We start from the raw sequence: 25,587 nt of genomic DNA, 5'->3' as shown, positions 1-25,587 counted from the left end.
TGTGCAGAAATAACTGCTGCAGCTCCTCCAGACCAACAGAGGTTTCCCGTGTCTTGTGAAGTGACGGGGCTCCAAAGAGAGAAACGTTATCGTCTCCGACCAGGTGTCGGAGGGAGACACTGGCACCCGGTCGGAGACGATGACGTTTCTCTTCCTGCTTCAGCCCCGGCATCGACCCGCTTTTCCTGCTTCAGCCCCGGAGGCTGAAGCAGGAAAAGCCAACACTAGGATCAGCATTGATTCATGGAGAGACCTTCGTCTGGTCAGCTAACATTACTGCCAAGCAGCTGAAATATAGAGTGATATTGTGGTTTTAGCTGACGTGTGTCGCCTCGCTGTTTTGAGCGATGCTCGTTCATGTCTATTTAGAGCGAGCACAAGCGCGAGCCCCAAGCTGACTTTAGTTGACTAAACGGCCACAGGTGTCGCTGTTAACAAGCATTTCTGATTCTTACAAACAGTCCCTTTAAAACGAGATTTAATGTTATCTTTTTTAAGGGAAACATATGTTTTGATTGAAGTAGAGCATTTTGGACATCTCCCCCTAATGTTGAAGGGAACATGACATCTCCTCCAGCTGCCCTTTATCCCATAGTATAGTTTGTCCTTCATCATTTTAAGTGAGTTTACCTCTCTGGAGTGGAAGAAGATGCAGATCAGACTTAGTTTCGTGCTATATTTTGGGGCGTTACAGAGTTTAGGGATGCTAAGGTAGGTTCCTCCCTCATGGGTGTGTCCACTCAGTGCCGGAGACCTCAGTGGATCCTCAGTGGATCCACCTGCAGAGCGCCAGCCTCCTTCCTCCACTCCACTGTAGAGCGCCGCTCCGCACGGTAGACGCGCCTCTTCTCCAGGAACAACTCCTCTTTGTTTCTAACCTCCTTCAGTGGAAAGTACAGAAATCTGTTGATGCGATTTAGAGATCACTTCAAGTTAAAGCGACTGCGTCAAGTTAATTTCAATCCAAGCTTTTGTTTGTTGCTCTGGGAGATAATCGTGCAGGATCTGCGGCGGATACACTGAGACTCCTGCGTGCAGAGGACAGAGGAGCTCAAAGGATCTGGACTGGATGCTTTTAAATGTTGACCCGCTTTATCACAATAAGATTCACTGGACTGCACAACTAGAAAGGTAGGTCATATCATGCAAGTGCTTTGATGCATACGTGACATGTCAGATAGATGATTTGTATTGAGACAGATGTGCTCATAAATCAGAAGGAAGGCACATTGGTGGAGTAGAAGGGAAAGGAATGATGCATGTGTGCAAGATTATAGGGCTCAGTATTTAAAATATGTCTTTAAAGTTCTGTCAAATATTTATGTCCTGAATATTTGGAAGAGTTTATTTTAAGCAACAGACTTCAGTTTGCCTATATTTATTGCTATGGTGTGTTTTTCTCTTTTTTGCGTATGGGACATATTAAATGAGCAATCCTCTCAAATACACATTTAAAATCCTGCAAGAGCAAAGAGCAGTGTGTGTTTGGTGGACACTGAAAGTTTTATCTGCATGTGATGCTGTATCCTCACAATCTGATATTCACAGTAATTGAATGTGTACAACTACTTTTTCCTCAATCTAAACCCCTCTTATAAAATGACACGTGGTTCATGTTCATGTCCTCATAAGTCAAAAGCTCAGTCACGCTTTATTTTGGTTATCGGTCTGCTTTGGAGTTGTGCCTTCAGGGCTCAATGTGGAACTTGATCTTAAACCCTGACTGACAGTTTGACCTCAGACTCAGATCCACGTTTACGAGCTGGAGATCAGTGCCATGCATGGAGAATTACAGCAAAACACCCTCTCTAAAATGCTTTATTGTCTCCACAGTTAATTCATTGTACTAAGCTTTTTTTTTGTGTGTGTGTGCCACATCACATGCAGCCTGATAACTTGGAGCGTCTTTTTATATGTGGATATTATTAACTTCAGCTCCCTTTGTGGCTGATATGTTGATGCGCTCTTGGTGAAATTCAGCTCTTGGATGTGTAATAGTGATAATATTTCTTGACTAGCGGCTTTCAGGAACACGTTTTGTGTCCATATGTATGAAAAGAGAGTGGAAAGGTGCAGGCAGCAGCGGTGGCTCCTTCTGGTCTCTCCAGAAGGAGACTTCGTCCAGCAGCAGACACCACAGGCAAGAAGAAACTGTGGGCGGTGAGGAGAGGCACATCATTGCAATGAGAGATTCATCATAAAAATCCAGTAGCAATGATGGAAAATCAATGCTGAACCAGCAGAGTTTCTTTCCAGACTCCTATACAACCCTCAGGTTTCATGGTTCAGGTTAAGTTACTGGGTCTATACCTGTTATTATTGCACACCCTATAATAGAATTACCTGGTCAAGATTTTAACCATTTACTTGCAACATTTCAATCAATTAATCGATTAGTTGTCAACTATTTAATTAATCGCCAACTGTTTTGATAATCGGTTTGAGTAATTGTTTAAGAAAAAAAAGGTTTACATTTTCTGATTCCAGCTTCTTAAATGTGAATATTTTCTGGTTTCTTTACTCCTCTGTGAGAGTAAACTGAATATCTTTGAGTTGTGGACAAAACAAGACATTTGAGGATGTCATCTTGGGCTTTGGGAAATACTGATCGTTCTTTTTTTTTACCATTTTCTGACATTTTATAGACCAAACAACTAATCAATTAATCGGGAAAATAATCAACAAATTAACCGACAATGAAAATAATTGTTAGTTGCAGCTCTTATTTATACTCCCCCATTAGATATTCATCCATTAGGCAAAACACTGCAGATATATAAGGCTACATAACAGATCCAGTTTTTAGCTTTGTGTCTGAGTCCCTGCGTGATGTTGACTTCAGTATCCAAAAGCTGTACTAAGACTGCACGATGTAGCTCAGTGGCCGAGAACTGTTGCTGCAGGTGGTTTGTGAGGTGGAGGTTCAGGCTTATTGTGTGACGCTCGTCCCTCTCTGTCCCTCAGCTCCTGGATTCTCCTTCTCCTCTGTTAACAAACAGAGGGACAATGTTGTGGGACAAACTGTGCTGGCTAGCGGCCCTGCTGGCCTTATCGTCCGGGGTGCTGCCCGCCATCAACGAGCCCCTCTCTGCTCCCAGGATCTTCCTGTCCTTCAAAGGTAAGGCACTCACAATACTTGCTGTTGTCTGTGACCCACTTTGTTTAGCTCTTGTGTTTCTCTACAGACATGTAGATGTGATCACCGGCGTAATGGTCGCTTCTGTCATCAGTCTTTTATTTCTTGGTCTTGTTATGGGTAAACTATTGGCACTCTTTGAATTCATGGCTTGGCAAGCCTGGCATGTATTCCCTCACTGCCTGACAGAGAGTTTGATTGTGTGTCGGTGTGAGAGAGGCGTGATGATGAGAGGGATGAGGAGATGTGCTGCTGATGTCCCGACTATTCAGGACCAAGAGAATATGTCTTCATTTAATCGCCTGGCTGCCATTAGTTCCTCCAAACAGGCCTTTGTGCGACCTCGGCTCCCTTCTGAAATCAAGTCAGATTTAACACTTGGCTGGGCACACACTCAGGGCGCACATCCAGCATGTTATGAATGTTTGCCAGTGCCACATGAGACCCTGTGTGTGTTGAACTGTCCTGTTAAAATAGGTCTCAGCGGTGTGCAGTCTCCGGTGCTTTGTCATTCCAGCGCTGGCGTGGCCATCGTGTCCATGTAAAGCTCTCGAGGTTTTATGGTGTCTCTGAAGGAGACTTTAATAAGCATCTGTCATGCGGAAGAGTTGGGAATACTGAATGGGAACTGGAGGTTTCTCTGCAAATCATGGCAGTGAAATCACACATGAAAAATTAGTAGAGTTGTGGAAAATCCTGTATTTGCATGACGTTTACGATAATGTCAAGTGTTTAAATCAAATCTGCCCTGCAATAGCAGAAGTAACTTCTTTGCTTTCATTTGTTTGTTCATGTTGTGATATTTCCTTAAGCTGATTGAAACTTTAAAGTGAAGGGCTTTGTGAATTTCCCAGATTCTTCCTCTAGTTCAGACATTTTGCTTACCTGTTTGTTTTCTCTCTCACCATCCCATCTCCTTCTCTCCGTCTGTAATCGAGTTGGATTTCACCCTCCGCTGGTCTCACATTTACTTGGTAGAAAAGAGTTAATTTATTTTCTACTTCTTTTAATTGAGTTCCTTTTTGTTTTTAATTAGTTTTGGAGGTTACTTTATGCCTCGCGGAGCAACTTCAGATAGCTGGAGACTAGAAATGCACCCTAAAGCTGTGCATCCCCTAATTGTATTGGTTTTGCACCGTGCTGCTGGGAATAGCTCCGTAATGTGCTTTTATTAATTTTTGATGTGCCGGTGTACTTAACCAAATAATTGGCTTTAGGTTTCGTCATGATAGCTGTCTAGTGCTGCCATACAGATTTGTGCTTTCTGATAAAAGAATCCAAGCAAATTTTTTTATAAGCGTTTCAATTTTGATGATAAAACACAGAGACGAGCTACAAATGTCGGCTGCCAACTGTAGCAGCTAATAGAATCACTGTGTTGTTGAATTTGCTTCTGTCTGTGACCCAGCCCCACATGTTTATCCATAAAGGTTATGACACAGTATCACATCCTACTGATTATTTGCATTTTCTAAAGCTGGTAGAGAAGTTGCTGCTTTTGGCTGAAATCCAAAACTTTGACACAAATATACAACACTTTGTGTTTGCTTTTCAATTATTTGCCCTCTATGGAAGCAACAGACAAGAGGTTATATACATACAGTAGATACACACACATTGCTCTAAAGAAAAACAATAATATCTTGTATGGCATATATAGTAGACGTTATCAGTACTGCATTTCAGTTTGACTGTACATACACTGTCATTTATTTATCTCTATACCTTTCAGCTGTGTCTGTTTTGTGCTGTTTGTACAGTTTTCATGGAACTCTGCATAACTGAAAGCTAAAGGATTCCCATGCATAAAAGCTTCACCAGATCAGATCACATGCAACATCACAGTGACATAACAGGTTAAGTCTAATTGCTAAAGAAAATCCTGCACTTTGGGATGTGGCTCCGATTTTATTACTTGAACCAGTAATTATGTTTTAGTTTTTGTACGTATTTTTATTCATATTAATTGTTTTATCATTTCACCTTTTATTCAATAAATGAAATTTAATATACTAGTGCATTTTATGCACTTGTAGTCGGTTCATTCTTGTTTGACATTTAAACTCCATGTCTGCGGGATCCCCTAATAAAAAAAACAACAACAACAACCCAGTCAGTATTTTTTCATCACCAGATTACTGAAAACTACGGCTTACAAAGTAAACAACCGTAAGCAACCTAAGCTGATAATTTAGTCTAAAGTAGCTACTGAGTGTGTTTGTGCAAGCTGAGTTATTAACAGTGATAAGGGCCGAGGGAGCAAACCGAGACCAAAGGAATGTCCATTCAGAGCTCGAAGGGATAGATCATCAACCCAGACTTCAAAAGAAGTGCACATATGCACACACACACTTACAAAACAACGGGCTGCAATGCATCTCTCAAACTAAACATTGTGTGTTTTCCAAAAAAAGTACAATTTAACAGCATGCTATATTCTGCACTGTAACTTTTTTCTCGTTTGATTCAAAAGTGTAGTTAATTTATTTTACAAATAATAGTTATTGGATGATATAACATAAACAAAAGGTCACGTTATGTAGGTAGGTGTATTCTTCTCTCTCATAAAAGACTGGACGAAGGCTGGCTTAGATCAGCTGCCGAGAGCTCCTATATTTACTTTTAAACAAGGTCTATAATCACGTGCTATTTTAGTGTGCAGGGCTCCGCGAGGTTGTGACCCTTTAAACAGAAGCTAGTCACACCCGAGGTTAACTGCCCTCAAACTGTGGGAGAATGGCACCACATTAACAAGTAATAGCTTGTTACGCTAATCCCCGGGCCCATTCGAAAGTGTTTAACTTTGTTTCTCTTCGGCCTCTTCAGCCCTCGGTGGAACACCTGGGTGCAAGGTTAGCTCTGGGAAGAAAGCCAGACAAAGCCAGGCGGTCCTGTAATTCTCAGGGACAATCTTAAGGTTACCCCCAGCCTCTGCACTTTTCCCCCCAACAGTCTTTGTGTCCCGCGTAATGCGTCTATGATTGTCACGCCGGAACAAAGACTTCAGTATCGGCTCATCTCTCTCCTGACAGTTTTCAGGGTTAAGATCAGAAATGTCCTCTCCACCTCTTTCCTCTTTGAATAATTAAGAGCTAGTACTGAGTTTGAACTTGTTCCCTACAACAATAGACCTCGTCTTCCACAGATTATGTTCTATATGTGTATATATAGGACATGAGAAAAGCCCTTTGTCTTCCTCAAGTTATATCAGTGTGACGTTCCTTTATGTACAGTAGGTGGTCCTGTACTGTTGGTGTCCTTTTGACTTCTCTGCTCAAAGAGATTTCAATCATAATCATCCTTCTCATGCACCGAGATATTACACCTTTTTCCAGATTGTAAGAACGATACCAAAGCAAAGTTTATCTCCTTGCACCTCGCCCAGCCTCTTCGCTTCTTATACAGTATATATAATTGTGACACTGGAGACAGAGCAAAGTGCCTCAGCCAAGCCTCGCTGCAATCAATGAGCTGCTGAAAGCTTCTCTACAGCTAACCTATCTGCTAGCACATGACCCCCGGACTCTACCCTGGATGGATCTTTAGTCCGGCCAGTGAAGTCCAGACAAACCTGACAGAAAAAGGTGTTCACATGCAACAATGCCACAGACGCAAAAGGGGGAAAAAAAGCATAAAAAATCACCATAAGCCATCTAAAGGTGAACCAGGCTGCATGTGATCGACTAATCATCAGGGAGATCGCTTGTTCTCATAACCCAGAAACCCTCCTGCTGTAAAAGTATTGTCATTAATTAACCATACTATTATCAGACCACATTACAGTGCATTATATTCCATGCATCATCAGAGATGTTTACCATAATGAGACATGCATTGCACAGTGAAACATCCCTGGCAGATTGCCACAATATAATCGTTAATTTATTGGTAATAATACGCAATGATAATAAGAGTCATCTACAGTGTCAGGTGCTAATGTTATTGCTTTGCCTGATGAACATTTATGTGTGGTATGGAGGTGGTCAACATGCCCAAACATGGAGGGAACAGAGGCAGATTGTTTGTAGATTGATTTTAGAAAGAGACGATAACAACAAGCAATGTTGAGCAAAGAAAAGTTTAAAGCTTTAGGAAATAAATGACGTGCCGGAGCAACATTTCCTCAAAAGTACATGTTTATTTTTGAGAAACAAGCAGCAACCAGCAGCAACACTGGTGTGTCCACTGTGCACCATTTGAACCACTCACATGCAGCGTTATCTAATTCACATCCTCCGCGCCCCTCTACCTACCAGCTGTGCTTGTTTACTTCTTTCCCAGCAGATAATCATCATCAGCACATGAGGGTTTGTCACAGCCTTTTACTGTTCCTCTCCTTTCAAATTCTTAGAAATTATGGACGGTAATAACTCCAACCTAAATTGGAAACTAATCTGGCAGAACATCCAACTATCTTCCAGGAACCCCAACCATCAAGTTATACATTTCAATTTCATACACAGAACATATTTCACCCCCCACATATTGCATAAATTTAAAGCTTTACCATCACCAAACTGCACCTTATGCAATCAAAATGCATTAGGTACTTTTTTCCATATGGTTTGGGGGTGTCCAAGGGTTGCAGAGTTCTGGAAAAAGGTTGCAGAGATGCTATCAAACATATTGTCAAATACAATTCCTTATTCACCTGAAGTCCTGTTACTTAATGACAGCTCCAACCTGGAACTCTGTGTTAAGCAGAGACGTCTCTGGTTAGCTGGCCTTACAGCTGCAAAACGACTAATAGCTTGCAGATGGAAAGCTCCACATTCTGTCAATATACAAAGATGGCTTCTTGACTTCTTAGATATAGCAGGTATGGAACACTGGGCTGCAAACATGCATTTGGCAAAAAGGGAAAATATATCACATTGGAAACAAGCAATCACTACAATTAAATCCTTCATATAATTGTTCTCCGTGTCCCAAAGGTCTAGGGTGGGTGGGATGGGAGGGAACCAAAAGGGAGGGATTCGGGGGTGGGGGGAGGGGGGCGCAGAAGTTTTTATTTAAATGACTTTTTGTTGTTGTTTGTTGTTATTTTCCTTCTTCCTGTTTGTTTGTTTTTTTTGTTTTTCATTTTCTTTTTTCTGTAGCTGCTTGCCAATTCTGTATTGATTAGTACATGGACATTTTTGATTATATATATATATTGTTTTACTTTATTGGTGATCTATCAATTTGTAACCCCACCCTATATAATTTTGCTTAAATACCAATAAAAAAATTTATCACAAAAAAAGAAATTATGGACGGTAGAATGCTTTTTGATCACGTTGCTGCTCATTTGTACATACAGTACTTGGTTGCAGTTTTCTCTCTTGGTATGCATCACGCATGCAACATTGTACCTGTTGGCAAAGCAGCCCAAAGCTGCCTCCCTCCCTCCCTCTATTATCTCCATTAGAGGATGTCAGGGCCACTGCAAAATGTTTCCACAGAGTAATGTGTGGCGGCTATGGCACGCAATCCCGCAGCAATTATTACAATACTTTGCTACTTTCTCTCCAGAGATGCTGCTGATGGAGGAGGGGAGGAGGGGAGGAGGGGAGGAGGGGGTGTAGTGCATCCCAGCAACCTCTGCTCTGCAGGATGCATGCTGTCAAACTATGATTATTCAGGAGAGAGAAACAGAAGGCGACAGCTCCATTGCTAAATATAGTGTCCTTCCTGTCTGTTTCTTTCTCTTTTTATCTCCCTCTCCTCCTCCTCTGCCTCATCGTCGTCGTCGTCCTCCTCCTCCTCCTCCTCCTCCTCCTCCTCCTCCTCCTCCTCTGCCTTTACTCTACACTCACACACCCTCTCTATTTGCTTGTTGATAAGAGGCTGGCAGTGTGAGGTGAGGGAGGAGAGCATCCAGTACGCCGCCTACAGCAGCTGTTTTAGTACACTCATAAGGTGAAAGGGGACAGGGCGGTCTCTAAAGTGCCCCAACTTTCCTTGAGAGGAAGGCACAGCGGTGAGGGAGCAGGGGCATGTATAAGGGAGGAGTGGGTGGATATATGCACAGAAAGGTTTTTGCATACCAGCTCAGCAAACGTGCAGAGCGCTAACTTAGATCGCAGGCTTGAAAGGAAATAATGTGTCTCCGTTCATTGTGTTGCCATTTTTTAGTCATTTTCACTCAATAAATGTCTCTGCGGTGTCACAGAGAGAAACACAAATCATCGCTCCCAGTGAAAAGCTCCAGATTGAAAACAGTTTTCTGCGATTTGAATATTTCTTCTGGCAGAGCCCATGCCTAAGCACTTATTAATGCTGGGATCTCCCCCTGCGGTGATACAAATGCACAAAATCCAAATGAAATCACTCTGCTATTTATTATTCCAGTCTTTAGCTATTAGGCATTTTAATCATAGATTTAATTATTTGTACGGGGGGAGGAGCAGATCCACTCATCCAGCCTCCTCAGAATGAGCTCGTCGTCCTCGGTGAGATGTGTTGAAGAAGATTCAAACAAACATGCACAGTGGAAGTGCAGCACCTCGTGTGTATTTTTAATGATTAAGGTAGTTTGATGACAGTGTAGAAGTTTTGTTCAGGACTAGTAGAGACATAGAGAGAAACCTTTTGAGTCACAAGAGTGTGGTGTAGACAATGACGTATATGTAATGTTATATTAGGGAGCTGCCAACAGACGACATGAGGTTACTGTTGGTGCGAGCAACTCTCTAACTACTACACATTCACATCTTTAACCTAAACTCTCTCCCCCTTACCTTGCAGTGAGACTGAAGATGTGCTAAAACTTGTGTCTTGATGACTTTATATTTGATTTTATCTGCGTGTGCTTCCTGGGAAGTTTTATTCTGTCACAACTCAGGTGACCAACAAAGTAAAACGAAGAGGTAGAAGCCTATAACACCCTCAATGTTCCTCCACTTGGAAGCACAGAAGTCTGGATAATGTACCAATGCTAAAGGTTTATCATATGACTGTCAGTTTATTTTGTTTCAACTTTGTTTCTGAGAAATCTGTCATTGGTTTGATACAACAAATGGCTCTAAATACCACAGTACCCATGAGCATCAGTCAGCATCGCTACAGAGAATAAAACACTTTACCGTAGTTGCTGATTACATCTGACATTGAGGCAGAAATGCGAAACTAACCTGATCTAAACTTCTGCATGTTTCATCAGGTTTCTATGAACCATCAATCTCTAGCTTTCGCTTTCTGTTGGCATTGCACACAACAGAATTTTAAGCTCTGTGATTGCATGTTCCTAACAGAAACACTGGACTTATCTCCTTATCGTGTATGCAGAGTTGTTCCATTGACTTTGCATCAAAGAACCAGAGATTTTCAAATGCACTTTCTCATCTTTTGCACTGTTGATGAAGAGTTTGATTCCCATCCAAGCCTCGGAAGTGCTTCAACTAACCACAGTCACCTAATGATGCAAAAAAAAGATCAGGACTTTAAAGACATTCTGTGTTAATAGTATTTTGTCATATGTAAATGATAGTTTACTGCACGTAGGGGATGCTTTGGCAGACTCGATAAATAGCCATTCTTCCTCTGTCTGATGTGTAAAGGGGGGCAACACTCAGCAGGGGGTGAAAGACACTATGATGAAAGTGTGTGTGTGTAGGTGAGTGTGTGATAGACATCCTGGTGTGTGTTTGTGTCTCTTGGTTTCCTGCTGCAGCCAATGTTTTAGATCGAAATGTGGCAGACAGGATAAAAATAGGCACAAGCCACAGTGGTACATCAGACCGATGTCATGTTTGAGGAACTTGATTGGCTTGTGCATATTAAAGTGGTTAGTGTAGTCTTTGTAATTGTATTCTGTCTGAGCACTTTACATAATGTCTGAGGTGTGATTTTAATCATTATTAGTGGCAGATTATTATGCCTGGCTGTGATCAACCTCACCACCTGCAGAAGAAGAGCAGGAGGGTTGAAGAGGACGGCGGTTGTTGCGGTTAGAGAGACGGAGTTAGAGAGCGAGTAGTGGCTTTTAAAAGAGGTGGTTCTCTAAAGATTCAAAGTGACAGAGAGGAATGGGGAAGAGTCTTTTAATATTCATCATGTCAAGTCCATATGGTTGTGTCTGCATTGTTTGTGTGTGTGTGTGTGTGTGTGTGTGCTAGCAGAGCTTCTGTAAAGAGCTATATATGTGACACCGCTTTGGTCTGGTTGCCATAGCAGCGTCTACCTGTCACTCCTCACAAACCGAAATCGGGTTCAAATGATTCTCTCTCCACAGAGGAGAGGCGGGATGTAATCACAGCACCGTGCTTATTTCCCCTGATGTCGGCTGTCTCGTCTGCTCTCAGGAAACCCTGAAGTGGAGCAGCGCGGAGGCTTCAAGGAGTTATAGTTAAGACGAACGATAAAATAAATTTGCTAAAACTGTAGGCTTTCATAAGGCTGCTGCGGCGTGGTCTTGTGAAGGTGTCGGGGAGGGTTGGAGAGTTTAGGGAGCGAATAAGTGAAGGTTGCTCTCCAGATGTGTGCCGAGGTGTGGGAGTCCTCTGGGGGTGGGGGTGGGGGTATTGCAGCCCGGACTGAAATTAAGGAGACAGCGGGTCAAGGGCACCTCTCTACTTGTTTACTCAGACAGCTATCATTCATTATCATTTGTCTGTCAGTGTTGGGATCATGTTACTGCAGTGCCATTGACCTCCTTCATATGGTGGCCATTGGGAACACTTGGGGTGGGAAAACTATGGGACACACACTCTTTCCTATATAGCTACATATACGTCGTGTGTGTGTGTGTTTTGAAAGTTTGATCCAGTGTTACTTTAATATGGGGAAATCAGATCAACTTGCAAAGCTACTTTTGTGTTAGCTTAGATGATTCTACTCTGTGGTTCAAGGTAAAAAGTAGGGAATGAAATTGTGTTCCTTCAGTGCTACATTGTACACAATAAAGAACAGAAAGGTACAATACAAAGACAGTAAAGTGCAAGTAATACCTGCAACCGATATTCCTTTAACTAACACATCATTTAAAGTTTTATTCAACAAATCCTTCAACTGATTCTTCCAATAAAAGAAAATTAATTGGCAACAATTAGAATTTTCTGTCAAAGCTTTTCGCATAAACAGTGAAACCTGTTTAAACAAAGCTTCGGTCCAGTGATTCAGATTCTCCAGACTTTGTACCACTTACATGACTGAGGTGAACAGACAACAATTTCAATAACCGATTAATCATTCGATCTACCTAACAAGCAATAATGCAAAGCATTTGCTGTTTTCAGCTTCTTAAATATAAGGATATGACATGTTTCTCAGTTGTATTGCATCATAAGTTTGATGCTTTGGGGTTTTGGATGGTTGGTCAGACAAAAACAAGCAGTTTGAAGATCTCACCCTGGGCTCTGGAAAGTTTTTACTATTTTTCTGACATATTATAAATCAAATGATAAATCATGAAAGTACTTAATAGATTAATTGATAATGGAAATAATCATTTGTTGCACCCCTTATATATGCAATGCAAATTCATTGACATGATCAGACAAAACAAGGTAACCCAGGTATCCAAGGTTACAATTGTCTACACTAACCAATGGATAATCATTATTGCAGCTCTGCTGGACAGGGAGTAACTGTTGGAGGTGGAGAGCTCACACTGTAGGAAAAGACAACAGTTTGGCGGTCCTATCTGTGATAACAGGTGTGTCTGACGTTACATTTGACAGGCTGGAGGAGAGTTATCTGTGTCTAAGGGGATTTTCGGCAGCCTCGTCACATTAATGTTATCTGTATTGTACATGAGTGACTACAGACTTGTTCTCCTCCCCATGGACAGAGGATGACACGTTGAACTCGACGAGCTCGCCTCGTTCCAGCTCAGACATCCTCCAGGAGGAGAGGAGGAAGGGAAGGAGACAGAGAGACAGAGATAAGCAGTGCAAGAGTCAAAGTGAGGACTGTCAGGGAGATAGGGTGAGTGGAGGGAAATGTGAAGGGAGCAATAGTGCAGACTGAGACGGGACTCTCTGAGAGCACTAATGGACTACAGGGCATCAGTTTCAGGTTTGCTGTCTCAGCCCCAGCGCGGTGGATAGATGGAGGGATTTGAGAATGAGAAGGAGGAGAGGAGTGTGGGTGCGCAAAGGCATACTCGGGACAAATTGTGTGTCTGCTTCCCATTAGCGGTGTATGAGTGTCGGTTGAGATGGTTTACCTCAGCTGGTGACTGTTCAGCTCCGTGCCAATGCCCCGGCAGTAACCTCGCACCGCAAGGTTCGATGCTAGAGTCAATGAAAAGTGCTGACTTTATTCACACTTTCATATTGTCACACAGATTGTCTTAGTGTTTTTGGCACCTGGGAATATTTGGACTAAAGCCCAAAGTGCGTTCCGAAACACACGTCTATTCATCGACAATACAAAATGAGCCAAAGTAGAAATATTTCTTTTTGCGGAGTGTTTATACGATCAAAGTACTGCAGCCTGCTCCGTGCCAGTTTGGCAAAGTTTTATAGAAAGTGCTTCCTTTCATAAATTAAAGGTCAAAGTTATTTTTCAGGCAGAAGCTGGGTAACCTCAAACACCCACAACCTCATGAAATGTTTCAGGTGTGGGAGATTCAGACTAATAGTCTATCAATCCTCTCTGTGTGTGAACAGTGTATGTTGGAGGAAAACCAAGTGGCTGTCTATGTGATTATGAGAGAAATTAGGCCTGTGGTTGAGCCTGACCATGATCCTGTGGGAGGCTGCAGTAGTTGTGTCTCACTATTGGATTTAAAAAGCCAGAACATTCCTCTTCCTCCTCCTCCTGCTCCTGTCAGAGCTGTATTTCATCTTTTAGCTTCAGCCCTACGCTCCACACACATACATCCTTTCTGCAGGATGCATAATTGGTGAAAACTGAGCACTCAGTCAGATGCTAACATCATTACAAAGCCCACCTTCAAGGTTCGAGATGTAAATGCTTGGTAAATAGCAAAGCCTCCCTTGTCAGATTGATCTCGCTTCAATCGGATTTGTATTCCCCACGTTCCATTAGCCGCTGTGGCTTCGGGCGAGTAATGCCTGAGTTTGAAGGTCAGGCCTCTGAGTGAGATCACGCCTGTGTGGGCGAAAACCCCCTGAACCCATCACGTCCTGGAAGAACAACAGAGGAGAGCCGAGCGGAGGAGGAGGAGGAGGAGGAGGAGGAGGAGGAGGAGGAGGAGGAGGAGGAGGAGGAGGAGGAGGAGGAGGAGGAGGAGGAGGAGGAGGAGGAGGAGGAGGAGGAGGAGGAGGAGGAGGAAGGGCAGAATGTGGTGGAACATGAGGTTTCCAGGCCTTGTTTTCTGGGTTCATGCACTGATGGGCTTCCTGATAATGTGCTGATTGTGGAGGGGAGGAGATGGCCTCTCATCCCTGATCATTGTGGCGGTTGCATTGACGTGATGCCAAGATTTTTTCTCCATGCCTGCCCCGTTCACACCCCCTTTGCCTCCACGCTTTGTTAGCCGGTCCTGTTCTCAGGAACCCTCTCTAGGTGTCCCTAATGGCATGTTGGCAGTGTTGTCCGTGGTATCTGTGCCATATGTGTGTGTCCGTGTGACTGCATACATATGTATGAATGAGAAATAGGAGCAAGGGCCTCCTATGTTGCTGTTGTTATTGTTGTTGTTGGTGTCGACGCCTCACTCATCCCCGTGAATGGACTGCTCGGTCTCAATAGAAGAGGGGCGTTTGTGTGGGCTGGGTCCATCATTCATTTACTTCATTCATGTCCCGGGGGAAGCGGAGGGGGAGTGGCATACAACACAGGCGCGGCATTAACGCTCAAAGAATCTCCGTCCGTTCCTCTTCCTCCCTCTCTTTCTGTCTCTCATCGTTCTCGTCTCTCACTTTTCCTCCTCTTGGCACGAATGCTGAAACAGTCATCACTCAAAGCTTGGCCGTGATCCGGGGCTTTCATGTTCTGTAGGATTTCATGTTAGATGAATCGATGTGCTCCTCTGGACCATGTGCTCCGTCGCACCACAATGATGGAAGACCACAGACGGCCCCTCGGAGAGCTTATAGGACGCAGCACCTCCTGGCACAAACACAGAGACGCAAACTTTTTTTTTTTCCACGGCTGACAGATCGCGTTTTAATGTGGTCGACTCGCACAGAGGAAACAAAAAGTGTCTTTTGACATTGGGAAGATCTCCAACCTAAATGATGCTTTGTTCAAGTGTAATCGCATTTAGAAAGTCTCAAAAGCTTGGAATTCATTAGTCTGTGGCTTTTTATTATACCGATGTCACGCACATAAAGAAGTGGTGCACAGCGTGAAATGTACCTTTTCACCAGCGTGGCCAGATTACCCTGTCCTATTAAACCATCTATGCGTGATTAATTAGTCGCAAACCATTGCAATGCATTTTAAGCAAATTAGACCCTAAAGACAGCAGGAACTAAACCGCACTGTGTTATGTGGTGTTTAACTGGACTGTTCTGTGTCACTAAAAGCCACATTGTTTTAATTTGTAGTTGCAGAGATATTGTTATATGCAAAGTGTTTACAGTGATGCATGCTCAAGTTCTGCAGATGAATCGTGTTGTCGTTACTTCTTGACAAACTACCAATATATTCATGGGCCCAGCATCACTGCCCAGCGTTAACGGGTACTATAGTTAACTGTTTTTGTTGATAGTAGAGTTAAATACTGTACCTCTAAACATGTAAAGACCCTTTCAAACACAGCGCAACAACGACACCTCTGCGCTCTGAAACCCATTATTTCCAATGGCTTGGGCTGCGCCACGATGGCTTTTCGCTGCGTCAGGCAAATCACAAGTGCACCGCCCGGCGAGCTGTTATGAATACCCACATGGCCAATAGAAACGAGATAGCCAGCCTGGAGGAAAAAGTAATCTTGTGTGTGTGTCTCAGTTCCCTGAACTGTACAACACAAGTTTGCGCTTGTATCGAGACCTCGGTAGCTGAGCCCCGTCTTTGAAACACGTTTCCAACCAAGTAGGCATATCAGGTGTGCTAGCAGAGCTAGTTCTAGCGCTTCTTAGCACAGGACGGATGCATCTTTGTTGCTGGCAACTACCAAATGACGTAGTCCTGCTAGAAATGTTTTGAAAACTTTTGCTCTGTCCTCTGAGACTTCTACGAACAGTGAGTCAGATGTGCCCTGAACCCAGCGGCGAGCTCAGGGCAAATTGCATTGTTTGAAAGGACTTTAACTGCTCCTAAAACTTCAATGATTCATTATGACATCGTATACACAAGGCTCCACAAGTAATTAAAACAGTGTGGAGTTGTTGGAAAGGGTCATTTTTCACTTTTTAGGAAGCTACATTAGCTCCTTTATGTTACATCCAGTTTTCCACATCGCTGTATGTGATTTACATCAGTCTTTTAAAAAATCAACTTTGGGCAAGATGGATAATATGTTTCTCCAAATATTGGGTTGTTCCTTTAAAGCTATTAAAAGCAGATTATCTCAATGCTAAATATCATAATTTTGTAATGAACACAGAAACCATTTTCACCATCAATCCACAAAATGACATAAACTATTAAGATAAGGAAGCAGCTGTGGGGATAACTTGCCATAGAAATGTCATCATCTGATCGGACTGTTTTGCATCACGAGACGTCCTTGACACACTTTTGGTATCACCGCAGTCTTGTGGCAGTGTTTTATTGCAAGAGCTGTTTGTGTGACGATCAAAAGATAATTACTCATCGATCACTCCAAACTCTTTCTTGTGTGAATGTTGGGAATGATTCACCAGTTCTTCAGATGATCATAACCAGACTTGCTGGAAAAGCTACAAGAGAAAATATGGCAAGCTGCAAACAAACAAGCCTCAAAGCAGGAGAGAAAAAAAAACTTGTCTTCTGTTCAGATCTGATGAATGAAAAACAGATAACGAAGATAGAAGATGGGAGTGTGAGAGAGAGCGAGAGAGGCCACTCATAAAAGAAAAAAATCTCTCCCCATTCCTGGTGCGGATCAGTCTGTGTTTGGTTGCCTTATCAGTGCAGAGCGGATGGCTACGCAGTGATTTATGAAAAGGTATGACAGCGTAAGATAAGAGGGTTTTTAGCCTCCATGTGTCCGTGCAATCACCGGCCTCCTTCAACACCCCATGTGAGGACGGATGGAGGGACTGTGACTATGATTTCCCTCTGTCACGCATGTTGCCTCCTAACTGATAACACTCTTGCCTTCCTCTCTTTATATCTCGCTATCTCTCTCTCATTCTCCAATCAAAACTTCCAGCTAATACTGTCTTTTGTCACAACTGTCTGAACATCTTCCCCCTGGATGTTTGAGTACAGACTTGTTGCTTTCAGTACAAGTGTGAGCCTGAAGCCAAATAGCTACGAATTGCTGGATCCTCCTGTAAAAAGTGGTTATGAGACACTACCGCTATGGTTTTGAAAGCGTTATATCATGACTGTTTAACTGTTGGAAAAGGTCATTCCGACATTTCTTATCTACAGTATATCCATTTGTGTGCATACTAAATCTCACTGAGCAGAACTGCCAACAATAACATGCCAGAGAGAGAAATCACACTTTTTCTGATTGGCTCTTGGTATTTGGGTGCATAGCCTGTAATTTGAACAGGGGGGCAATCTTATTTGCCCATGTCATGCCTGGTTTGCAGTAATTGCTGCGTAGTTTACGAGACCCAGAGGCCTTAATGTGATTTGTGTAGGGCGGACATGTTATCTTGTATTATGTTTTTTATGATTTCATCAATCTTTTACTCTCTTCACTTGTGCCTCTTTTGTCTGCAAAACCTCACCGTTAAACCCCCGCAATTCAATTTGGGAAACCTATCCTTATTAATATGAATTTCTCACTAACTAGAGCCATTCAAATATCCTCTCCCCACTCGCTGCCCCTAAGCAGCCGCACCGACCCTTATGGTCACGGGTGAGAAGAAGGTCGCGGGGTCACGGGGTAGGATGTCCCATCTGTCCATCAAACATGAAAGCAGCCGAATCAACAGGCGCTGGTGTTTTAAATGGGAGGGGTGAGAGCGTCACTCAGCGAAGGGAGTAAAAAGGCTGTGGATTACACAGACGGACAGTAATCTAAAGGTCTGTCAGCCTGTCAGTCAGCCTGACCTTGGGTAGCTTTGCTTTAATTGCAGGCTGGGATGAGAGAGTGGGGGCCCGCCTTCAGCAGACAATTCACATTATCCATTTAAGTTGTAATGGCTGCCAACATGTTTCATCTTGAATGACATTTTATTTTTTGCTTTCAAAGCACATATTTAACCTATTGGAATGTAAATGGATGTTTCAGCCTGTAATTATTTTCTGTGAAGCCCCCTCGTTTTTTAAGTAATGCAGGCCGTTCCTGCTGGGAAAGAGCATCACATGCAGCATTCCTCCGTTCACATTCTGAAGTCAGCGCTTCCTTTTTTGGAGGATACTTGAACAAACATAACTCCAATGCTCATGGTGGTCTAGGTTAACCGCTGCCCCGTGAGATTACACTTCAACACTGCACCTGTTTGCTGTTTCCTGCGACTGTGTGATGTAGGTCTTCCTGCACACCTCCGATAAGCCCGGCTATCACCTTGTCAAATTATCACAGAGACCCGTTGACCTAGAAACAAGACAGGTGGCATATGATGATGAATTGCAAAAGTAAAAACAACCATAGTAGATATTTGGCATCTTGCGATAGCTTAAAGGTTCATTGCAATGAGAATTTGACTTCATATTCTCTTTTTACTGCAGATATAACAGTTTGAATATGTTCCCAAAGCAAACTATTTCCATAACAATGTCCTACAGCATTCCTTTCTGCCACCTCTTCCCCCACTTTGCTCCAACTCCCTCCATTCCCACTAACATCATCTCCCATCATGCAGCCACTCTTCCACTTAGAAAAGATGAATGCCCTTGACTGACAGTCATCATCCCCTACTCCTCTGCTCCCATTTATGCCAAACAGACAGCAAATGGACAAGTTAACATGGACTCTGTGTCTCACAGCATCCAGTCAGCAGTTGGTCTCCCTACTTTCTTTTCTTCCCACAGCTCTCTCCAAACTTTCCTGCTGTGTTTCATTGAATGTTTGGATCAAATCTCTCTGTGTGTGCATGGGGTCTTTTTTTGTGAGTGTATCTGTAAGAGGCTGTATTAAATGTCATGCTTGTAAATGTACCAAAAATAAAAACAGTTACTGCTGAAGGAGGCACTTACAAAAGACGGATGTGATGAAAAGAGGCAGAAACGGGATGCTGTCAGCAGTCAGTTTACAGTCAGTTCTTGCACACTTGAAAGTCATCATGCCATCAAAGAATCACTAAAGGACAGACTCAAAGACATACAGATGAAGCTGCTGCTTGGTCTGTGAAGGGTTCAGTGATAGAGGATACTTACTATAAGCAGAGCCAGTGTTGGGCCCAAACCCAAGAAGTGAAACACTTGCAAATAAAATGTCACATGTATGGGCCTCAAGCAGCTCTCACCCAGGCCATAAGAAGAAAACATAATATTGTTTCTGGGCTGCTCCCGAGTAATAACAGCTCAGGAGTTACCTGTAATAACTATAGGGGGATATCTGTGTTTTTTTGTTTGAGAATACACTCAAGAATCGTCCGAGTACGTTGCTGGTTAATTTATTTTTCTTAGCCGAGCTTGTGATTGCAGAGCTTAAGAGACTGGAGAGGCAGAGTTTGTGATGTGAGTGTAATTACCTTCAGAATGATCTGCTGGGGTCAATGCCATATTGATCTGTTGGTTCACCGGTGCACAGTCGGCCACTAATGGAGTGGATTACCAGAGGAATGTTATGTTTGATTTGTCTGCAAAGAAACTCTCTTTAGGGAGTGTGTGTTTGAGAAATCTTGATCTTCTACGTTCATGTAAGTGCCAATCAACCAAGACTTGAAGTGGCAGCTACTGAACCAAATGTTTATATTTTATTGGATATCTCTGTAGTACTTGTACTTGTCAAAGACAGTAAGGAAGTGAGCTTAGCCACAAATGATGTACTGTATTGAGAAACAAGACTAAGAGTCTACAGCCATTCTAGCGGCTACTACATCAGCATGCTCACATGCTCACAATGACAGCGATATATAATGATGTTTAGCATGTATAATGTTCACCATGTTCACCAACTGTCATTAGTTGTGCAGGTTTTTGGTCATAGAGCAAAGTAATGAACATTTTGACTTGGTGATGGTGCTAGAAGGAGACCAAAGTTCATCCCAAAATTCATACTGAAAGGAACATGAATGTTTGATTGAATCTTCGTCGTAATCCTTCCAATAGTTCTTGGGCCATTTAACTAAAAACCACAAATGTGAACCTCATGGTGGCGCTAGAGGAAAAGTCAGGGGACCACCCTTTGTTCATTAGAGTATATCCTCTGGGAACTATGAATGTCTGTACAACATGTTGTGCCGATCCATCTAGTAAATGTTGAGATCACAGGGTTAGTGAAAACTTTGACCTGCTGGTGGCCGTATCAGGAAAAGTCAGAGGATCACCAAAGTTACTAAGATTCATCCTCTGGGGACCATGAATGTATGCACCAAATTTCATGGGATCCATCTAATCATTGTTGAGATTTTTCAGTCTTGATTAAAGTGGTTAACCCACCAACAGACAGCTGGTCTTATGGTTATGCATGCCTGTCTCAGTCTTTGTGGCAAAACTCCCACTCGCTGTTAACTGAGCACAAAGCCGGTCAGACAAATGAGCCGGTTCTCGCTGCAGGCCCAGACTCTAACACCCCATCTGAGGACCATGCCACGCTGCTCAACAACCAGCCGCCTGATTGTTGAGCATTATCTGGTTGTCCCCTGCCTGTCATATGGCATTAGTGCACGAGGCTCGACCCGGGATCTGCGCTGACACGTACCTGGTTGGGGGGTGACCCTGCCTTTGTGAAGCAGCCACGTTGGGTCAAGTGGATGTGTGCAGCAGCAGAGCATGCAGTATTATGTCGACCGTGCAGAGGCAGATGGGCTTCTGGCGCTGGCCCATTAGTGGCTTGTGGTATGATAACAGATGCTGGTGACCCCGGAGCTCGACTAGCTGCCCTGGCTGACCATTTGGGACCGAGGGAATGTTTTATATTCACATCACAAACCTCTAATTGAACCTCTCGTTTCATGGCCAATATAGGATAAGGCACCAACAAGGCAATGCAGTGCATTTAACAAAGAATACCACATTTTTCATTTGCACATTTAATGCAAAAGCTCCAGCTGAGCTTATTGAGTGCTTTTCCTTCCAACTGTTTTAATGCATATTTGCAAAAAAAAGTCAAGTTTTGTCGCTTGGCAAAGTTCAAAAACATTAGCCCCGTCTCTCCAGGTGGCCTGTTAGTTGAAGACACATACTACAAAACATCCCCAGTTCAGCTCCAGCCAGTGGCCTTAGCTGCTTGTCATCCTGTCGCTGTCTCTAGGGGAGCTGACAAAAACGCCACATGGTGTGTGTGTGGACAGAGGAAGACAAAGTCATTCATTAAAATAACCTAAATGCCATCTTAGCTGAGAAGCAGCAATGAAATGCCATAACCACAAGCATTTTATTTACTAAACTTTAGAGAAATTGACATAAAACTTGCACAACATTTCGTTGGAAGCATAACTGAATCTCATTAGACATGACTCTTAACTCTTTTTCACTCTTTCTTCATGCTAAAATGAAATACCTTTAACGGGTTAAGCACAAGTCTGACAGTAATAGGAAAATACATCATCACTGAACACATCATGCACGCATTTCCCCCATCACCCTGCTTCTTCCACCTGTGGCATGTTGGGTGTTAAAGAAAGGAGCATGTGTTATCTCAACAGGTTGGTATGCAGACAGGAGCTACTGGATGCTGGCAGGATCAGACAAGCCGAGGAAAAGGAAAGGTGTCAGAGGAAACTAGGTGATAAATCAAATGGAGAGATTTAAGATAGACGGGGATGCTATAATTGGTAGAGGTGCATGCATCACAACATCTTTTAAAGAATCCGTTTCAATGTTGTACAATGGATGGTGTGCGAGGCTGGCGGAAATGCTCAAACAATCGTGTGAGGAGGCTGATGCAGGGCGGGAAAGTGATAAATGATTGTTGAGATGTTTGTTACCTCATCACTCCTCGCTGAGAGATAATTCAGTTTTATTTTGTAAAACAGAGGAAGCAGCATTTTGCTTATCTGACTTTGGCCATTGCTTGCTGTAAATTGGAAATCATCCAAATGAATGGTTGATTGAGAAAAGGAAGAAAATGTTTTGGCCTGTTTAATATAAGAGAGGTTTGGTCTTAACTGCAGTCACATCTCCATATCAGATGGTGTTCAACCTTATCTGGATGAATAGTGCTTGGAGGATTGAACCCTTAGACATAAAAGCACAATGGTGTCAGTACTTACAGTACTTACAGTTTCCTCCACTCCATCTTCACCATGTTGGGACCATAGAGATTATCAGCTGCATCTCTGTCTGGAAAAGGAAGTGCAGACTGCAACTCATTCAAAACAATAAATCCTCCAAATTAAAAGACCTAATCTGTCTTTGCACGTTCCTCCAGAACGACACACATAAGCGTTTTCTGATTGGGACTTGTTGAGGGAAACATCTTGGTCATGGTTAAGACGTTGACGATCGATAGGAAACAGGAAATTAACAGAATTCTTAAGTGTCAAAGTCCAGTGATTTGTTGACCCATCCGTCTACCTCGACTACCTCCCTCTGCGGACTTTGTGGCTTTATAACAACATCTCATAACACTCTCCTTTACTTAGAGTCATAATTCACATGGAATATTTTTGGGGCATTTGCTGGGAGGACAGGGTGTCTACCATAAATGCTACAAAAGCATTGCACTAGCACAGCTAACAATCCTCCCACCCAGCCAATAAGCTGTTTGCCCACATCCCATCAGGGAGAAGATTTCCAGAGCATCTCAACCATCACCACCGGGTCACAACTCCTTCCCAAAGGCCATTAGAGTCCTCAACACCCCCCTTCATTATCATTTGACAGAACTGATCTGAACTATTTCTTCCCCGCCTACTAGCACATGCCTCTGCATCTGGTGCATTTACAAAAATAGAGAGCCAATAGCGAGCATCTTTCACGTCTTAAAGAATAGTGCTTATTTGCTCATTTGACCTACCTATGTAGCACGTAGCTTCTTAAATGCAGGTTTGTTTACCATGTGAATTTGGCTGTCTGTATATACATTAGTGCTTGACCACCACATCTTGCTCCCTCATTACTTCCTCAACCCTTCTCCTCTCTGGGTTAAACTGGACTTTTGAAAACGCTCCTCTCTTTCCACTCCTGCCCTCTACCTAAGCCGGCAGCTGAGGTCTCAATCAGTGTTTTTGGGCACACAATCAGGGTGTTTTGTGCTCCGTCCAACTCATGATTAGAATACACATTGGAGAGCCTCTCTGTGCCTTTGTGAGCTGTGTTTTCTGCCCCTTCAGCAGCAGTCGAGGGATCTCAGCCTCTCTGTTGGCTGCACAGAGGAGCTCTCTCAGTGTTCGACTCAGAGTTTCCATGGCTCTCTCCTGCCCGCTTTGATAAATGGAAGTTCTTAGCTTCGCTGTCAAGCTCCTCTCCCCTCGGGACTCTTTCCTCCATTCTCACTCCTCTACCACGCCATTTGCTGTTGGGGGTGAAAAATGACCTCAGGGAATATATTGGGCTCTCAGTGCTGGACTGGAGAGTGGAGGAACACCCAAAGAGGGTAGAGGTGGCTGTTGTCCCCAGTGGACCCTGAGTCAACACTTGCTCCTAATGGTCTCTCTAAATATACCTCCTAATTAGCCCCCTCTTATTGCCCCCAGCTAGCAACACTGTGGCCGTGACCTTGATACACGAGGAAGCAAGAGGGCGTGCTTGAAATGATGCTTTGTTCAGTTCTGGTTAAAATCAGCAGGACGAGAACGGGTTTATCGACATCTTGGCTCAGGAACTATGCAAATTTTAACACTCCCAATCGAATAGAGGATTAGGTGAAATCATTAAATAAGAATGAACAGACTCCTCTGAGGAATCATTGTGCATCTGGGTGAGTGTTGGTGCAGCTGACCGAGACGGAGAGTATTTGTTCATGAGTGCCAGGTCAGAGGTCAGCCAGGGAGAGGAGGGTTTTTTACTCATTCACACCGGCGCTGTCTCATTATTCAGCCCTTTTCCATAATCCCTCTAACCTGTGTTGTCACTGCGCTGACCACCGCCGCCGCCCTGACCAGCTCGCTGCAAGCGACAGCACAGCTACAACAACAAACACAGCTTCATCATCATTACAGCAGCTTGCAGCATCTGCACCACCCCAATCCCACACACACAAACACTTACTTTCATATAGCCAGCATTGGGTCCAGACAGCGCCCAGGGATAGAGCATTTTATAAACAAAGTAAGGAGCCAACCAGTGTTTTTCATGCTTTCCAAAATCCAGAGATTAGTGTTGTAAAGGAAGAGAGTCGGGCAGACCTGCACACTGATTTCCTGCAAGGCACGGCTTTATAATATTTACAGCTCAGCATGAATATGGATTTCTCATTTCTCTTGCCACCTCACGTTTTTTTTCCGTTAAAGGAACAGTGTGTAGGATTTAGCGACATCTAAGTCACCGAAGCGAGTGGTGAAGCAAGAGAGAGAGAGCAGCAGCAAATGTGTGTGACCGAATAAGTGAGCTAGTGGAGCAGAAAACGTTAACACAGCGTTTGGTTCGTCCGTTCCCACTACTGTTGAAACATGGCGGCTGGCTCCGTGAAGAGAGGACCGGCTCCCTATGTAGATATAAATGGCTCATTCTGAGGTAACAAAAACACAACGATTCATATTTTCAGGTGATTATACACTAATAAAAACATATAGTTATTAATATTATATTCCATTTCTGCCAATAGATCCCCTGAATGTTAGACACCGGTCCTTTTAAATTTGAAGTTATGCTTAAGAAGTACATTTTATGCTGCTTGAATGTATTCCACTAAACGTATGTGTAACCAAGCAGAAAATTATTAGAAAAACTGTGAATTGGCGACAGTAAACGCATCGTATCTCAATCCATTGCACTTTAAACAGCTGCAGCTACAACAGCATTCTTCCCTCCTCTCAGACTTCGGAGGTTCATTTCCCATCTTTCCTCAAACCATCCCACCCCAGTATCCCCAGTATCATGACCACCCTGCTTTCTCCTGACCCAGCTTGGAGCAGGCACCCTGCCTGACCCCCCCAGAGATAATCCTGATTATGCTGAAGTGTGTAAGGAGGCCAGGGATGAGCTTTCACCCCAGACCCCTCGTGTCCTTTAACCTTTCACCTGCGGCCCTGCAGCAGGGCTATAGAGGGCAGCTGTCTGTGGCAGTGTGTGTGTTGGTAGTATTCACATGAGACTCCTCAGGCTTTTAGTAGTCACACTGCATTGGTCTTTGCTGAATGTATATCCAATGAACCATGCACAAAATATGAGTTTTTCATCACTGAAAGTTACTCTTTTTCTGGAAAATGATGAAGAAGAACTTATTATAGTTCATCCTT

At 43.3% G+C, this 25,587-nt stretch overlaps 1 protein-coding gene across 2 annotated transcripts in view; it reads left to right on the top strand.

The window, feature by feature from the left end:
• The first annotated feature begins 770 nt into the window (after positions 1-770).
• The window catches only part of LOC141773305 (semaphorin-3F-like), a 57,992-nt gene continuing 33,175 nt past the window's right edge, over positions 771-25,587 (top strand). Inside the window, exons 1-2 of one of the 2 annotated variants that reach the window (XM_074645208.1) lie at positions 771-1,131; positions 2,965-3,118. In XM_074645208.1, coding sequence (XP_074501309.1) covers positions 3,007-3,118 — 112 coding nt within the window. In that variant the 5' untranslated portion in view covers positions 771-1,131; positions 2,965-3,006. The remainder of the gene's footprint in view (positions 1,132-2,964; positions 3,119-25,587) is intronic. The other variant, XM_074645216.1, reaches the window with a different exon arrangement.

Source organism: Sebastes fasciatus, chromosome 1 (genome assembly GCF_043250625.1).
Source record: "Sebastes fasciatus isolate fSebFas1 chromosome 1, fSebFas1.pri, whole genome shotgun sequence".
NCBI classification, from domain to species: Eukaryota; Metazoa; Chordata; class Actinopteri; order Perciformes; family Sebastidae; genus Sebastes; species Sebastes fasciatus.
The sequence above is the reverse complement of the archived record's forward strand: the minus strand, read 5'-3'. Positions and strand labels throughout refer to the sequence as shown.